Genomic DNA, 18613 nt, shown 5'->3' with positions numbered 1-18613 from the left:
ACGAATTAAGTTCGTAACTAGAAGTACCACTGTAAAGCCTAAGAAAAACAATTGTTTACTTGAGAAGGAATCAGTGAGGGAAGAATTGGTTTCCTGTCTCCCACCTCCAGTTCTCAAACAGTATCTTCTTGCAATCACTGTTGCTCCTGTCCCAAATGTTAACAAGATTTGGGGACAACTAACTTTGACTTTTGAATTCGCCACAGCTGGGACACCGTAGCTGATATGATTAGGCTTTTAGATTAAAATATAATTAAAGTAAATAATCCCAAAGAAAGAAAAGCAAAAAACCACATATGCACCTGAGTGTTTGCTTAAGTTTATGATTTTATGTGTTTTTATTGTGTGTGTCTGCCCTGAACTCCCCATCCTGGTCCAGCGCTGTAACCACTATACCACACTGTCTGTATCTGAGGGAGTACCCAATCCAAGTTGCGTTTAAGAATAAAGAGACCTGAGAAGGGAGAGCAGTTGGCACCCTGGCACGGCCCGTGTTCACAGTTAGCATCCAGTCAGCATACTGAGCAGGAAGACACAGTCTTTCCCCCTGATGCAGTAAGATTTACTTTATTTCTATTTCAATTGTACTGCTTATTTTAAAATTTGCTGTCTCCACGTACAAATGAGCACAAAGAATCACAGAATTGTAGAGATGGAAGGGACCCCAAGCCTCATCTAGTCGCAGGACTCTCAGATAATGCATCTCTGACTTTCATGTACATTTTCATTTAGATTTCTGACCTTTTGTTTTTGGTGATATGGAGATGGTCGATCTGCTCTGTCCAAATGCCCTCGCTTGTTTACTTATTTACATTTCCTGCTTCTCTTTGTTCCTTAATTCCTCCACATACTGTCACTTCTCTACAAACACTCACATTCCTCATTTCACCTTTCCCCCTTTCAGGGGTTAGATTGATTAATTTTGTAGCTATATGGCAGATCTTCAACATATTTACACACCTACATTAGTAATAAGTTTGCATGGGCATAGAGGATCACACATATAATGGAAATAGAATCTTCTCTTTTCTGTATTAAACCTCTGTATTATATACAGTGATTCAGAATATACATTGTGGTGGTGCTCTTCTCGGAGGCTGGATCTGCCCCCCCCCCGAGGCAACTGCCTCACCTCGCCTCACGGGTGTGCCGGCCCTGCTGCCCAATCATCATATAACCATCTGCATGCATTATTGGTCTGGCTGATACAGTGGTACCTCAGGTTAAGTACTTAATTCGTTCCGGAGGTCTGTTCTTACCTGAAACTGTTCTTAACCTGAAGCACAACTTTAGCTAATGGGGCCTCCCGCTGCCGCCGCACGATTTCTGTTCTCATCCTGAAGCAAAGTTGTTAAACCGAGGTACTATTTCCGGGTTAGCGGAGTCTGTAACCTGAAGCGTATGTAACTGGAGGTACCACTGTATCTGGCTAATCCTCCCGCTTCCAGTTTGGGTGAATTGCTAGTTGTGAGCTGTGACGCTCTCTGCCTCTCTTGAATGTTCTATATAATCTTAACCCCTAACACCCCCTCTTATGCAGCTTAGTTTCCTTCCTCACCCACCCACAACATCACCTAAGTGAAAAGTCACCCGGGACTGTTTCATGCAACTGTTCTATAGCTCTCGGGAGGGGGGGGGGGGTAATTCATTGATATTTTCTTCATCAGCCTTTGTGGGGAGCACTGTTTCCATTATGTTTGTACCAGAATGCCCCCCGCTTTTATATGGGCACGAATTCTATATACCCTTCTCTGAGTGCATAAGCTCCATGAAGCCTTTCGTAGGAAAAACAATTGGAGAGAAAAACACGGTATAGCGTTCAGCTGGCTCCACCAAGTTCCCTATGCTGTCCTTGAAATCTTGCCCCCCCCCAATCTGTTTTACAGGGATTTGGTGCCACCCAATTTCTTAGGAACTGCCCTGAGACCCCCGGGTATAGGGCAGTATATTATATTATTATTATTATTAATAATAATAATAATAATAATAATAATAATAATAATAATATTGCTTATTCCCATCACATTCAGTTGTGTCTCGCTAATCTGGGAGATCCTCTTGCGACAGAATGGGGCGTTGTTGAAAGAGTGAAGGGATATCTTTTGCCAGCATTGAAAAGATCACTGATCTTTGTTCATAATTTAGAGAGACACAGACACTCTCTAGCTGAAGCTTCCACAATTGCACTAGGGGCAGTTGTATCTTTTCTTTTTTTTACTTTACAAGGTTGTTCTTCACCAGATCTTAAGCTAATTACAGTATTTGTAAGAATGGATTCCAAATATCATTGGATTTGTCCATGACAAGTCTGCGTTTATATGCAAGTTGTTCATCTATTGCGAGTTTGTATGAGTCTTCAATCCAATCATAGAAGGGAGCCGCATTTTTATACAACTGACAGTTGTATCTCTGCTGAACAAAGGAAATGGCCCCCCAAATATTGTATTTTTCGCTCTATAGGACGCACCGGACCATAGGAGGGGGAGAACGGGGGGGGGGAATTCTCCCCCTCTCTGCTCAGCGCCCCTTCAGCAAAGCAGCAGGAGAAATTTAGCCCCTTCCATTTCTCCTCCCGCTTCGCTGAAGGGGCGCTGAGCAGAGAGGGAAAACTGTGCAGCGCCTCTCCAGCGAAGCGAAGCCTGGAGAGCAAGAGGGATCGGTGTGCACCAACCCCTCTCACTCTCCAGGTTTCAGGCGGCTATCTGCAAGCCTTCGGAGTGCGGCGGGAACTCCTGCTGCTCTCAGAAGGCTTGCGGATAGCTGCCTGAAGCCCCCGGAGCGCAGCGGGAGTTCCCTGCTCTCCGGGGGCTTCAGGCGGCTTCAGCAAAAGCAACACAAAGCCTCCGGAGTGCAGGGGAGCTCTCCCTCTGCGCTTCGGAGGCTTCGTGTTGCTATCGCTGAAGCCAAGGGGCCTGCATTCGCTCCATAGGACGCACACACATTTCCCCTTCATTTTTGCCACCCTATTTGGGAAAGTTTGGGGGTGGAGGAAGTGGAGAGGAACCCCATGCAGCCAGGTCAACTCCCCAACAAGGCTGCATTGCTCCAGTATATTTGCATCACAAATGGAATGATTCCTTTATTCTCCAATGATAAACATTTACTGTTTTATTCATGTTCGGATGTTAACGACATAATAGTGAAAGGAAACGCCACTATTAATACAGAACTGCAAAAAGAAAAAAACACATAATACACAAAACAGAAGCATTGCTGAATATCGGATTTCTCCTTCAGTGGAAACAACTGCAGACTTTTTCATATACAGAACTCTGGAAACTCCACTGAGTATTAATGAAGGACAGGAACAATAAAACTGAAACCTTTTTTCCGTGAACCTCAAATTTGTAAGCGGCCTCGTCTCTGTTCCTGCTGACAATGAATAAGGTTGCACCACTTCTTGTACCCCACTATTCCAAACTAAAATGAAAAGGTTCGCTTTTTTTCCAATGAAAGGGCAATTTGCCAGTCTTTTCCCTCCTTTATTGGGAAGTTCAGTCTTTGCCATGTCCCAAACTGAATCAGTGCTTCATTTGGGTTTTTTGTTTTTTTTTAATCGTTGAGCCCTTACCAACAACAGACTCGCACAAACTACACATCAGGGTAGCAGAGCCGTGCTGCTGTTGACATCCCATCAGCCCCAGAGAGAGCAAGAAGGGGAACAATGCGGTTCCCCAAAACAACAGAAGGCCATGATCCAGATTTGCCCCAAGACAGACAACTTGCAGGGGAGCAGAGAGGGGGAGAAAGAAAGAAGAAATTGGTGGCTGCACATGGCAGCAGTGACACAGCATGTCAGAATCCGTCTGTTACAAACTCCCCGTAAAGTGTGGGGGGGGGACTTAGAGTGCTGAACCCTTTCCCCATCACACATACAACCTTCCCTGCCAAAGGCACTTTTGCCAGACATTTCTTGCCCATGTAGGAAACCTACACTGGGGGGGTAAACAGCTGGGAGGTTTTTTTGGGTGGGAGGGAGAGGGAAGTCTGACGAGGGTGGGAGAGAAGAGGGTTTAGTGCCTTCCTTCCTTCCTTCCTTCCTTCCTTCCTTCCTTCCTTCCTTCCTTCTACCCTTCCCTTGCTTTAAAGGATTTGGCCCAACCAAGTGAGTTTTGCCATTGTCAGATGGATCTTGATTGCACCCAAAGACAGCCTCACCTCATTGCCCCACACTGAGCCAGGAGCAGACCCCCTCCCCAGAGAACGCAGCATTGGTGAAAGTGAAGATGGAGCTGCGAGAGTCGGCGTCAGAAAACATCACCCATCTTTTTTTATAGTTCACACACACACAGATCCTCTTGGACTGGAACTTCTCCAACTTACAGGCTGTATTGCTAGACACGGGCAATGGACCCAGGGATATTCCAGGAGCCGTGGTTGGGTAATAATCACCAGCGGAAGTCCGGACGATAGCCCAGATCCCAAGACCAGCGTTCAAATTGACAATATTGCATCCCCTTAAAGTCTCGTTGGCCACCCCCACGGCCCAGAACTTTTCACCCCCCAAGTTGGCTATCCAGGAATGGGTCCCAGAGGTGATTCTCTCAACTCCCATAACATAGGAACAACAAAGCAATTCGTTGGGACCTCTGTAAGAACCCCAGGGCAAGGTGGAATATGATGATAATACTAATTTGGGCATGTCTTCACCTGCAAAAGAAAGGAAAGGATTAGGGAGGCAAACCCCCAAAGGAGTTAGCATCTACTCAGCGGTCAGCAAACCTTTTCAGCAGGGGGCCGGTCTACTGTCCCTCAGACCTTTGGGGGGCTGGATTATTTTTTTTGGGGGGGAAGAATGAACAAATTCCTATGCCCACAAATAAACCAGAGATGCATTTTAAATCAAAGGACACATTCTACTCATGAGATGCATTTTAAATCAAAGGACACGTTCTACTCATTCTACTCATGTTTTTGCACGTGGGCAAAAAAAATGAGAGGCACAAATACAAGATGGGTGACACCTGGCTTGAGAGCAGTACATGTGAAAAGGATCTAGGAGTCTTGGTTGACCACAAACTTGACATGAGCCAACAGTGTGACGCGGCAGCTAAAAAAGCCAATGCAATTCTGGGCCTCATCAATAGGAGTATAGCATCTAGATCAAGGGAAGTAATAGTGCCACTGTATTCTGCTCTGGTCAGACCTCACCTGGAGTACTGTGTCCAGTTCTGGGCACCACAATTCAAGAAGGACACTGACAAACTGGAACATGTCCAGAGGAGGGCAACCAAAATGGTCAAAGGCCTGGAAACGATGCCTTATGAGGAACGGCTAAGGGAGCTGGGCATGTTTAGCCTGGAGAAGAGGTGGTTAAGGGGTGATATGATAGCCATGTTCAAATATATAAAAGGATGTCACATAGAGGAGGGAGAAAGGTTGTTTTCTGCTGCTCCAGAGAAGTGGACACGGAGCAATGGATCCAAACTACAAGAAAGAAGATTCCACCTAAACATTAGGAAGAACTTCCTGACAGTAAGAGCTGTTCGACAGTGGAATTTGCTGCCAAGGAGTGTGGTGGAGTCTCCTACTTTGGAGGTCTTTAAGCAGAGGCTTGACAACCATATGTCAGGAGTGCTCTGATGGTGTTTCCTGCTTGGCAGGGGGTTGGACTCGATGGCCCTTGTGGTCTCTTCCAACTCTATGATTCTATGATTCTATGATTCTATGAAAAACACGCTGATTCCCGGACCATCCGTGGGCCAGATTTAGAAGGGACTGGTCCAGATCCGGCCCCCGTGCCTTAGTTTGCCTACCCATGACCTACATCCAAGTTTTATGCAGCTCTGAGCTAGGAAGCGGCTTGAGAAGCCAATGTACTCCTGGGAAAGTATCCCCCCCATAAAAATAAATTCAGAAGCAGAGGGAGAACCACTTGCATAGGGCATTTGGTTTCACAGAGTTATAGAAGGGGAGTGACCCCAACGGACATCTAGTCCAACCCCCTGCAATGCAGGTTTGTATGCAAACAGCATGGATAGCTCAGCTGGTTAGAGCGTGGTGCTGATAATGCCAAGGTTGCAGGTTTGATCCCTGTATGGGGCAGCTGCATCTTCCTGCACCACAAGGGGTTGGAATTGATAATCCTCAAAGTCCCTTCCAACTCTACAATTCTATGATTCTACTATCTCTGGGGCGTGGGTGGCGCTGTGGGTTAAACCACAGAGCCTAGGACTTGCCGATCAGAAGGTTGGCGGTTCGAATCCCCGCGACGGGGTGAGCTCCCATTGCTCGGTCCCTGCTCCTGCCAACCTAGCAGATTGAAAGCACGTCAAAGTTCAAGTAGATAAATAGGTACCACTCCGGCGGGAAGGTAAATGGTGTTTCCGTGCGCTGCTCTGTTTAGCCAGAAGCAGCTTAGTCATGCTGGCCACATGACCCGGAAGCTGTACGCCGGCTCCCTTGGCCAATAAAGCGAGATGAGCACCGCAACCCCAGAGTCGGCCACGACTGGACCTAATGGTCAGGGGTCCCTTTACCTTTACTATCTCTAGGTAGGGCAAGGAAAGGACCCCTGTATAAATCCCTGGAGAACTGTTGCCAGTCACTAAGCTAGATGGGTGAAATGACTTGAGCTTGTATAAAGGCAGCTCTTCACTTCCTGTCATTAGGCGTCACAGATTATCTGCTCGAGACATCAGTCTGTGCACATGCATGGATGGAAAGGCGAGGGAAGCATGAAAGACACACAGAGACAGATTTTTGTTTTCTGACACCAAAACACAGCTGAAAGTTTTCTCTTCAGTGCAAAAACCCTCCCATATGGGCCTCAGTCCAGTATACCTGAAGGAGCGTCTCCACCCCTATCGTTCTGCCCAAACACTGAGGTCCAGTGCTGAGGGCCTTCTGGCAGTTCCCTCACTACAAGAAGTGAGTTAACAGGGAACCAGGCAGAGGGCCTTCTCGGTAGTGGCGCCCGCCCTATGGAACAACTACCAGATTTTTAGAAGACATCTGAAGGCAGCCCTGTTTAGGGAAGCTTTTAATGTTTAATAGGTTATTGTATTTTAATATTCTGTTGGAAGCCACCCAGAGTGATTGGAGAAACCCAGCCAGATGGACAGGGTATAAATGATAAATTATTATTATTATATCTCATCTGCAAAAATTGTTTAAAGATCTGCCAAACCTGGAAATGTACCTTTCTTTTCTTGCGGCCCAGAGAGCACAATGTCTAAGGAAGAAAAGTGTTATGAGAAACGAATTACTACTAATACTTGACTCCAGGGGTCAGGCTTTAGATTTACAGTGCTTGAGGGACTTCCGGGGTGGTGCCTCCGGTGATGGCGGACTCCTTCTGAACTGGAGGGACAAGCTCCGCATGAAACGGGTCTTTTCCGCTGCGGCGTAGCGGGGACCCTTCTGAAAATCACAGGCGGATGAAGCCTGTGACCGTGGGACTCGGCGGGCACCTTTAGCGCCCCCCAACCCACTAAGGAACCCAGAAACGGGCTCCGAAGTGAAGAGGGGGAAGCGGCGCGGTGCTGTGAGCCGACTGCTCTTTCTGCGGAGCGAAGCCGCACAGCCGTTGCCGGAGAGCGCTGCCTTTTTCCTGGGACAATTTGGCATTGAAAATAACTAACCGTGAGTACCGGAACGCTAAATACTTGGATTTTAAACAAGAATTGGCGAAATAAAAGGAACTTGGACTCTAAAATTTACCCCAATTTGGTACTGAAACGGAAAGGGCTAAACAGGAAGTCACCCTTCCGTTCTCTTGTAGTTACAACAAAGCAAAGACAACGTAAACTAGAGCCTTAAAAATCACTTTTAAAGGATCGTCTTTCATCATTCAAAATTGCGGAACCCCCCTTCGGAAGCAGGAGAAGAAGGGGGACTTTTATTGAGTTGTTTAAACCTGTGGAAATAAAGTTAAAGTAAAGTAATTTTCCACTGTCCTGACCCTGGAGCGGGGTGTCAGATTTGACGTTTGAAGCTCATTGACCAGAAATAAATGCTTTGACAGATAGTTAAAAGGACAGAAACATTGTGATTCCATTGTTTCCTTTCGCTTTTAAAAAAAAGAATAAATATGGACAAAATATATTAAAGAAGAAACTCTGTTGCTATTGTTTTCAAGGAAAAGAACAATCAGAAGTCTTTCCCCCTAGAGGGGAGCTATGAAATTGTAACTAAATCCTGGGAACTTGCAACTGTTTACTGATTACAACTGTGGGAAAGAGTTTTGTGACCCTTGCAGGACAATGCCTTCAGAAGCACTGTTGGGTGCTTTCTGTAATATAAGTGCCCTATTGGATCAGTTAAGTCAGAAGATGGATTTTATGACAAAGGCTGCCAGAGCCTTTGATCAGGTAGTGGAAAACTATATGGAGCCCACTCAGGAACTAAAACAGGAGTGTGCCACGACAGAACAACAGAAAGAAGAGGACCTTGCTGAATCTGGGATGCCAGGGATGGAGGGACTCTCGGCCCAGCAGGAAAGTGAGCTTTTGGATCTGACAAATGAACTTGGAAAAAACCAGACTTGGAAAGATAAAGTTTGGATTGAACTGGAAATGGGGGGTTGGACTGATCCCCCTATGCAGGGATGTTTGGACTTTCCGAGTCTGGAAATGGGCCGTCAGAGGTTTGGAGCTGTTGGGACTTCCAATTTTGGAGGGAATCTGAAATATGCTTTAAAACATCACATGGAGCTTAGTCTGGACTATGAGAAAGGGGCTGATTTGTTGAAAAGGGTCAAAAACACTACAAAGCTGGAGTTCCCGCGAGTGAAAGGAAAATATGAAGAAGAGCTGCGAAAGGGACATGGAAGAGATTTGAAGGCCTCGGACAAAAGGGCACCAGGTTAATGTGCCAGACTAATGGGGGGAAAAGACTGACAACCCCGGGACCGGGGGGAGGGGACACTGGAAGAAGATTGGATTGCTTTTATTCTATTGCACTTTTTTGTATTACTATTACTAGAAATGTTTTATGAATGTTGGGAAAATGCTGAAATGAAATTACTTGGCTCTTGTTAAAATGTTTAAAGAATTTGGCAAAAAGGTAATGGTTATGAGAAGTTGGTAAAAAAGATTTAAGTGTTAAGCTCTAAGGTCGTTTTTATAAGACAAAATGAGAATAGAGTAAGGTAACGTAATGATAAAATATTATGAATTATGGAAAGGATTTGCTGTGACAATTACTAATCAAGATACAAGAGATGGGAGGAGGAGGAGGTCATGGAAAGAAGGTAATGGAAATTGGAGAATTTGAAAAGGATGGTTTTATTTTTTATTTTTTTCTTATGTTTTTGCTTTTCTCTCTTTTTTGTAATTTTGTCTTTTTGTGTGTGTGTAATTTAAAAAAAATTCTTTTGTTTTAATAAATATCATTTTTAAAAAAATAGATTTACAGTGCTTGAAACTGTGATTGTGCAAAAAAGGGGGGGAAAGCTAACGTTTAGCCAACGTAGCCAACCTTTGGCCCTCTTGCATCATTACTGTTAAGTGCCATGAAGAAAAGCAAGGTAGAGCTGAAACCATTGCCAAATACAGATGGTTTGCTCAGATTTTTAAAGGAAGAAAAGGTCCTGCATGCAGATCCCTCGAATGCTGAGATTTCGAGTATCTAATGGGAAATTCTAAATGTGAAAATCTTAAATTCCACGCACCCATTTTTCCATCAAGCAGTCAATTCCCACCCACAGTTAGACTCGCAACGGGATCAGATGAGCTATATTTTCAAACCCATTTTCCAGAAGTTAACGCAGTGACCCTTCGTTACCTTTGAATTTCTTCATGGTAGTCTCCAGAAAAGGATGCATTTTAGAGAATTTCTCAATTCGCTTTTTAAATCCGGGAGGAAAAGCTATTGGATCCACAGCTTTATTTTCATGGCACCTAGGAAGAAGCAAACAAATTTTATTTGCAATTCATCCCTTCGTTCTCAAGTCTCCTATCAGCAATTGGGATGAAAAAGAAAAGTGGGAACAGCACAAATGCAGAGAGAAAGAGAAAGGAGGAAGGCAGCAGAATTATCTGCCCAATTACAAACACCTATTATACACTGAAAAAAATTCTATCATGAAATATAAGAAGAATAAAGGAGAAGAATAAAGAGTTAGCTTACATATACTTTTCATATAAAATTTGCAGATGAGATAAAATTATGTATATATATTTTGGTCAATAACCAGTAGAGAGGATAACAGAGCAGATACAACACAATAATACGTTAAGTCTACTATTAAATGTAGAGTTAAAAACAATGTAAAATGTTTAAAAAATGAGAAGTATAAAATAATTACATTAAAATGTAATTTTAGATTTTAACTCATTTTTTTTCAACCTTATTGTCAATATAAAACAATATTTTCAAACAACCTGCCTATATTTTAGATGGAGACATTGGTTAGCATACCCTGTTTAAAATTATAACTAGGTCAGAAATGCCTAAAACCTAAGGTAAATTAATTTTTAAAATGCTGAATATTTTCCCAAAGCACAGAATGTACATTGCATCTACCGGTAATAACAGCGTCATTTTACCTTGGCTTTTGACACCTGGGATATGCATATTAGGGTTCTTTTGAGATTGTTGTAGTCTGCCCAAAAAGTGAAGGGCAAGTAAGAAATCTAATAAATCACCATCATAATGTGCTCTGAAATAAAGTTTACAATAGCTGGAGGAACACCATCACTTCTTCCCCTAAAATAAACCTTTTATGTGCATCCTCCCTTCCCCAATACAATAGTTTTCCATCAAAGCTACATCACAAAATTTCAGAAAATCTGCAATCCAATGAATAACTGTATTCTGACTGGCATATTTGTCTGTGATCCGTGAATTAGATTGGCACATGGTTTTAAGTGAAGCAATCTAAACTCTCTTCAGAGAGACAGGAGATTCATATCAGCCCACTGTGCGTAACAAAGCCACATACCTTTGCAAGATGCTTCTGATATCCTAGAAGGGAAGAGAGAGAATAATATTAATTCAGCCTCTTGCACCAGTCTCCTCCTACATATCGGACAGATGGAAACTTCGCATCGCATGGTCCTATACTTCCCCGATCCCATATCCTCCATTGTCTGCTCACTAAGCTGCAGATTCTTCTGCTTATTTGAGACGGAGGGGGTGGAAACTTGAGATAGGGTTGCCATACTGCAAGAATTCCGACATTAATTGAGCTTTGGGGGGGCAATCGCCCTCTGACCCCGAGCCGCCAGCACACACGCACCCCACACACATACAATTTAAAAAACTACAGAAACCCAGACATTTGCTTTCAAATTTGAAAATCCCCCTGGGTGGCCATGTAGGCCCCCCAAAAAGAAGACATGTCTGGGATTTCCCAGATGCATGGCAACCCTAGTTTGAGATTAACAGAGGAGCTCTCTGCCCCACAACCTCCCCCAATTATGCTTCTTCCTGAAATGCAGACAGATGGCACACCTGGGATCTTCTGCCAACTGCAAGTGATCCCAGGCTATGCTCTGCTACTTGCTCTCACCACTGGTGCCACCAGCCTGAGAGCAGTTGTCAACTTGCTACCGCTCATGATGTATATTGCTCTACACACAACAGCGAGGGCATGTTTGAATTGGGTAGAGGGAGAACTCAACTGGCCAGGTGTTGCTGGTGCCATTGCCAATGCTAGCACAAAAACTCCCTGGATCCATTGTAATTTGGCTGGCTTCATCCATACTGCAGGAGCGGCTTTGCCTGCAAATTCCATCCACTTCTATCAAACCTGAATCATGCACTTTGATGAAGCTCCAAATCACAGTTTTGAACAAAATGTGTGGCCAGTGCACATCGCTACTATGAATACTTCTATAAACCAACAGACAGAGTGGCTGGGAGTACAACCCTTACCCGCAGGACAACCTGGACTATTTAATTGTGCCAACTCTTACCTGCAAGAATTCAGTCGCTGGCTGTTTCTGCTTCTCCTCCAGCTCCTTAATAAGGTCATCAATAGAGGACATTTCCTCAGAGAGTTTTGCAATATGTTGGTCCCCACAGGATTTAATCCCATCGTCCAGTTCCTTCAGTTGAGCCAGCAGGAGGCGCTCTTGTTCTTCCAGAAACTGGTGCGATTGCTTGAAATCGGCCATGATTTTCTGCCGCTCCGATTCCGTCCGCTTCTGTAATGAGAAAGTCAGAGCCAGTCAAATATATTTAGGTGCTTCCCTGATTTCACGTACGCAAACTGACTGGCAGGGCGGCAGTTCACTTCAGCACTGGCAACGGGACAGCGCTTCTTCCACAATTGAAGAGAGCAGACAGACTACCTTAGGGGAATCAAGGCAGACTGCATGGCTCCGTTGCACACCCATAATAATGTTAGGTGTGACTTCTTTCTTTCTGCTAGTGGAGCCTGGCTAAAGTGGGAAGAAGAAGAAGGGGTGGCTTTGCTGCGTTCAGTTCTTTTAAAAGGATTAACGGGAGAGCTGGCCTATTTTTTTTCCGCTCAGGGGCAGCATTAATTATTGGCTTAACTTCCAAAGTTTGCATGCCAGCAGTGGGTGTGGTCAAATGTGAATGTGGCCACCCTCCTCTCTCAAAGTCACATAGCCTCCTGCCAGCTGATTCCTGTCAATCAGCTAAGGTTTTTGCCTTTTCTACACGCATCCAGTGATCATCCCGATGGCCAGGGAAGCAGCATTTATATTACCATCAGGGTGCTGGGCTATAGGGACATGAGTAGTGTTGTGGTCTAAACCCCTGAGCCTCTTGGGCTTGCTGATCAGAAGGTCGGCGGTTTAAATCCCTGCAATGGGGTGAGCTCCTGTTGCCCTGTCCCAGCTCCTGCCAACCTAGGAGTTCGAAAGCACACCAGTGCAAGTAGATAAATAGGCACCACTCTGACAGGAAGGTAAACGGTGTTTCCGTGTGTCGCTCTGGTTTCCGTCACAGTGTTTGGTTGAGCCAGAAGTGGTTTAGTCCTGCTGGCCACATGACCCAGAAAGCTGTCTGCGGACAGACGCCGGCTCCCTTGGCCTGAAAGCGAGAGAGCTATGGCAACCCCATAGCTGCCTTTGACTGGACTTAACCATCCAGGGGTCCTTTACCTTTCCCTCACCTGCTGGGCTATGCTTTTCCTATTTCTATTTTTTCTCTTCTCGCTGCCCAAGCAACTTGGATGGGCAGAAAAAATTGTTGTGGGTTGGGTAGATCAGGCATTCAAATGTGGGACTAAACCCAGGACACTGTGTAAGTGAGGCACAGGCTCCACCTCCATGTGGGATATTTAAGATATAGTCAAATCCAACAATTCATGTTTTCCTAGCTAGGCACATGATAGGAGCTGAAGCTCAGAGTTTTCCTGTGAGTTTGCTCAGTGGCGTAGCGTGGGTTGTCAGCACCCGGGGCAAGGCAAGTAATTTGCGCTCCCTAACCTGTGGATTTGTGCCCCCTAACCCTAACCCCCAGATGTTGCGCCTGGTGCAGCCGGCCCCCCCTGCACCCCCACGCTACGCCACTGAGTTTGCTAGAGAAGACTCTGTGAGAGACACTCCCACTGCCTGCCTGGGTACACTTTTGCTTTCTGCTCTTCATCACCATGCCAGCAACATGAGAGTATCTGCTAAGTCTGAGTTCCATGCCCAGGCTCCATTTTTAAGCTAGGCTTAAGAACGTCTTTGTAACTGAATTACCATTTTAAGCCTGCCTGACAAACCTGCTGTATCTGTTACTCTTCAGCAAGTATTTCGAGTGTGTAAATGTTATTTGTACTTGTTATGAGACGTTGTTATTTTAAGGTTTTAAAAGGGGGGAAACAGCAGGAAAATCCAGCCTGTCTTAAAGTATTCTGGATTACTTAAACTAAAAGTAGCCTTTCTAAGCTGCAAAATGATGCACTCTACTGAAACCACAAATGTGAGGAAGGAAGGGTAATATCTAATAAATATATCCAGGGCTTTTTTTAATCTGGAACTCAGTTCCGGCACCTCTCAGGTGGGCATCATTGCCATTATAGGAGAACAAGGGAGGCGTTTGTGGCAAGTTCTGGCACCTCTTTTTTCTGGAAAAATAGCTCTGGATAAATAGCATCTATTCACATCCCAGCACTCAGAACTAAGGCCTCACCCTGGAAGTATAAACATGCTGGAGCCTCTACAGTCGAGTACCTACCAGCAGCTTCTGGCTTTCAGCCTCCCCACTCAGTTTAGAAGCCAGAATTTCCTTTTTCTGTCTGTTCAGGAATTCCAAATGACCCTGGATTTTACCCTGAAAAAAGGAGGCATTTGAGTTCATTGTTGGGACAGAGATCTTTTTTAAAAAAGGATTTGCAATGTCAGTTCAAGGCTCTTAAGTACACAAAGACAGAGGAGAGTCGGAGACATTGGTGGGGAATCTCAGGCCCAGTGACTCAAAACCTCTCTGTCTGATATTCAGGACTCTAGGCCCCAGGCCACCCCCACCCCCACCCCGCTGTTCATGCTATGCTTCTAAATTACCCTATTTTTCACTCTATAAGACGCACTTTCCCCCTCCTAAAAAGTAATGGGAAATGTGTGTGCGTCTTATGGAGCGAATGCAGGCGGGAGGCTCTGCTCTGCGCTCCCTTTAAAGAGCTGCACACATGCTCCGCTCACTCTTTAAAGGGAGCCTTCCTCCCGCTGCCCGGGAGAGGCTCACACATCTATCCCATAAGCCAGGACAGCAAGAGGGAAGTAATAGATCAAGGGAAGTAATAGTGCCACTGTATTCTGCTCTGGTCAGACCTCACCTGGAGTACTGTGTCCAGTTCTGGGCACCACAGTTCAAGAAGGACACTGACAAACTGGAACGTGTCCAGAGGAGGGCAACCAAAATGGTCAAAGGCCTGGAAACGATGCCTTATGAGGAACAGCTAAGGGAGCTGGGCATGTTTAGCCTGGAGAAGAGGAGGTTAAGGGGTGATATGATAGCCATGTTCAAATATATAAAAGGATGTCACATGGAGGAAGGAGAAAGGTTGTTTTCTGCTGCTCCAGAGAAGCGGACACGGAGCAATGGATCCAAACTACAAGAAAGAAGATTCCACCTAAACATTAGGAAGAACTTCCTGACAGTAAGAGCTGTTCGACAGTGGAATTTGCTGCCAAGGAGTGTGGTGGAGTCTCCTACTTTGGAGGTCTTTAAGCAGAGGCTTGACAACCATATGTCAGGAGTGCTCTGATGGTGTTTCCTGCTTGGCAGGGGGTTGGACTTGATGGCCCTTGTGGTCTCTTCCAACTCTATGATTCTATGATTCTAGGCTATCCCAGAAGCCAGATCCCTCTTGCTGTTCTGGCTTCTGGGATTCAGAATATTTTTTTTCTTGCTTCCTTCCTCCAAAAACTAGGTGCATCTTATGGTCTGGTGCGTCTTATAGAGTGGAAAATGCGGTATTTTGCTTATTTACTTATTTCATGAAATTTATACGCCGCCTGATTCATACCCTCCAACATTTCTCCGATAAAAATAGGGACATCCTATTCCATACCCTTCAACATTTCCCCAGTGAAAACAGAGACGTCCCCTCCAACATTTCTGTGATGAAAATAGGAACGCCCCAATTGCAGAAAACAAAACAAACCCTTTAAGCAGTTTATATTTTTTAAAAATATAAATAAATAAAGCTGCTGTGGTAGCTCTCTCGGCCCTTGGGATGGGGAAAGGAGAAGGCTGTGAAGGTTGCACATTGCAACTCTCCTTCAAACTTTGTACAGGTGTTTGGTGGTGGAGGAATCCTCTCCGTCACCCGAGGCGGTACGCTGAGGGGTGGGGTGAACCGCGCGGCAGCCCGATCAGATGCCTGTACGGACCCCATGCGAGCAGTGCCCATACTGACTGTGCGCATGCTCTTCGTCGCTCCACAGCTGGGGGGAGGCAGCGGTTCATCTTGTCACCCCCCCCCTCCAGGTGGCACCCCTTTGTACGCCACTGCAGGGGTTCACAATATTGAGCACATAGCATGAGCCTGTGGTTGGAGGCAGCATGATTCCCCTAACAGTGGCTGGAAACTGAAGGAGGGCAGATTGCGGTTCCACTCAGCTTCCTGCTCCAGGGCTTCCCATAAGCATCTATCTGGTGGACCAGTGTAAAAACAGGATGCAGAAGTAGACGCTCCCTTGGCTCCATTCGGCAGGACTCTCCTTATGTCCTTACAGCATTTGCTTGGGATGCTCAACGAGGGTCAAGACACTTAAGGGAAGCAGATGGATGGGTACCCGTTCCTCATACCCTCCCACCTTCCATCTCCTACCTGATACGCTTCAAAGGCCTCCTCCTTTGGGATCACCTTGTGGTCCCTGTGCTCCTTGGATTTGTCGCACACCACACAGATGGGGTCTTGGTCGTCTTCGCAGAAGAGTTTCAGGGGCTCCTGGTGTCTCTCGCAAAACCTTCCCAGCGCTTCCGCCCCTCTGGCCATCTGAAGGCTGAATTTCTTGGCGATTTCCACAATGCTGGCCAGTTGCCGGTTGGGCCTGACATTCCTTTGCTGACAAGGTTCGCTGCACTGGGGGCAAGAAGCATCTCTGTCAGGTTCCCCCCAGGCCCGAGTAATGCAGGTTTGGCAGAAATTGTGGCCGCAGTCTATGATCACTGGGTCTTTGAAATACTCCAGGCAGATGGGGCATGTTGTTTCCTCGCAGAGGTTCTGGACTGGGTTGCCTTCTGCCATTGTGTCTCCCTGAAATGGTAACGAAGGCTTCAGTTTCCCTTTTCTCATTTCGCAACACTGGACGGGCAGTTCCCTCCCATCAAAAGAAATGTGTAGGCAGAAATTTACTTAATTTAATACTAAAAATGGGTTAGTGCTGCAAGTTGAAATGGACTGTTCTCTGAAATTCCAAATGTGATAGCAAAATGATAACAATAATAATAGCAGCATATGGAACCCTAAGGTAAAGGTAAAGGGACCCCTGACCATTAGGTCCAGTCATGACCGACTCTGGGGTTGTGGCACTCATCTCGCTTTATTGGCCGAGGGAACCAGCGTACAGCTTCCGGGTCATGTGGCCAGCATGACTAAGCCGCTTTTGGCAAACCAGAGCAGCGCATGGAAATGCCGTTTACCTTCCCGCTGGAGCGGTACCTATTTATCTACTTGCACTTTGACGTGCTTTCAAACTGCTAGGTTGGCAGGAGCAGGGACCGAGCAACGGGAGCTCACCCCGTCATAGGGATTCGAACCACCGAGCTTCTGATCAGCAAGTCCTAGGCTCTGTGGTTTAGACCACAGCGCCACTTGCATCCCTTTTAGGGAACCCTAGACAACATTAAAATATAAGCCATGTTGGGCCTAAGAAAAATCTCAAAAGCCCTAATAGGAGGGGTGCTTTTATCAGGCTGCGAGTTTTGGAAACTCTTCATCAGGCAAGATGGTAAACAAAGTGGGAAGAGTTAATTCCTAGTGAGCAAATTAGAAATAACTATTAAAAATAGCTTCCAAGTTCAGTCCATATTCTGTTAGTTCAGTGAGCATAGGGAGAGCAAGCAAAGAGCCAGAACCATATCAAAATGAAAGTCAACTTAAAATTTACCTGTTACTAGACAAATGGAGAAAAATCACAAGCATTCATTTGAAACAGTGAAAACCTGGTGCAGAACAAACAGCATTTCATATATAAAACACAAGTACAAAACAACGGATTAAGCAATTACAATGGGGCTGCAACAAAACTGAATAGCAGAAACGTATAACTATTTACATCCGCGGTTTAAGGCACCTAATAAAACATGGATGTAAAATAAAATATAAGGAAGCAATTCCCATTCCACCCGCCCCCTCCTCTAGTTCAGCTAACTTAAGAGAAGGAACAATAAGTAGGTTTATATTACCCCTAGGATTGGAAGAGTTTAAGAAAGAAAGAAAGAAAACTTCATGGAGTAATGCCTAAATAAAATTATTGCGAATTGGGAATGTATTGATCAAAAAATCCACCAGACTTATTGTGGTCCCCACTGATTCCTAATGGAAGATTGCCCAGGCAAAAATCACCCATGAGGATCAGGGTGGAGGGAATCCGTCCCAATAAATAATTGTATCAGAAGTATAAATGCGTCGAGATGTATAGTTTTTTGATATTTGATTTTTTTCCAGAAGCTATCAATGGATGTATTAGTTAATTATGTATGCATTTGTAGGTTTGAAAATAAATAAAATAATAATAATAATAATAATAATAATAATAATAATAATAATAATAAATTGTATCAGAAGTAGAATGAAAAAGGAAATCTCCCCCCCCCCCAAAAAAAACCACGCCAAAAACCCACCAAGCCAGCATACCTTTGACATTCATGAGAGATGCCATATGTCAGGGACAACAGTGTAGCTTAAAGGTTGATCAAGAAGGAAACAAGAATAGGGTATAGAACAGATATGCAAGATGAAGTGCTTTGAATGAACCGAGTTGCCACCTTGCTCCTAAAACACTGGCTTTTTTTTGTAAATTTACTCCTCTTCCTTCTACAAACACCATCACACACAGAGACACACCCCCTGCCCTTCTTTTCTACTCTTCCTTCTCAAATATCTGCCCCACCTACCTGAACTCTTCTTGTTCCTGTTTTCTCCTTTTTTCTGGCAGCTCAGCTTCTTCCCAAAAGAACCCCCTGGAAAGTCACCCAGGGCTGCTCTGCACCAACTAATCTGTAGCCCTTTGAAATGCTGCGTGCAAAGGCAAGAACA

General features: G+C 45.1%; 1 protein-coding gene across 4 annotated transcripts in view; it reads right to left on the bottom strand.

The window, feature by feature from the left end:
* LOC308580830 (zinc finger protein RFP-like) overlaps nt 1-18613 on the bottom strand; it is a 19203-nt gene extending 590 nt beyond the window's left edge. The window contains exons 1-8 of one of the 4 annotated variants that reach the window (XM_081183039.1): nt 18472-18613; nt 16181-16609; nt 14083-14178; nt 11862-12092; nt 10886-10908; nt 9727-9842; nt 7130-7174; nt 3509-4650 (exon numbers count right to left, since the gene is read on the bottom strand). In XM_081183039.1, the coding sequence (XP_081039165.1) occupies nt 4160-4650; nt 7130-7174; nt 9727-9842; nt 10886-10908; nt 11862-12092; nt 14083-14178; nt 16181-16600 (1422 nt within the window). In that variant the 5' untranslated portion in view covers nt 16601-16609; nt 18472-18613 and the 3' untranslated portion in view covers nt 3509-4159. Of the gene's footprint in view, nt 1-3508; nt 4651-7129; nt 7175-9726; nt 9843-10885; nt 10909-11861; nt 12093-14082; nt 14179-16180; nt 16610-18471 lie in introns of those variants that run through there. The other 3 variants (XM_081183040.1, XM_081183041.1, XM_081183042.1) reach the window with 3 other exon arrangements.

Source organism: Podarcis bocagei (genome assembly GCF_964188305.1).
Source record: "Podarcis bocagei genome assembly, chromosome: 2".
Taxonomy (NCBI): Eukaryota; Metazoa; Chordata; class Lepidosauria; order Squamata; family Lacertidae; genus Podarcis; species Podarcis bocagei.
This window is presented reverse-complemented; position numbering and strand designations above follow the sequence as displayed.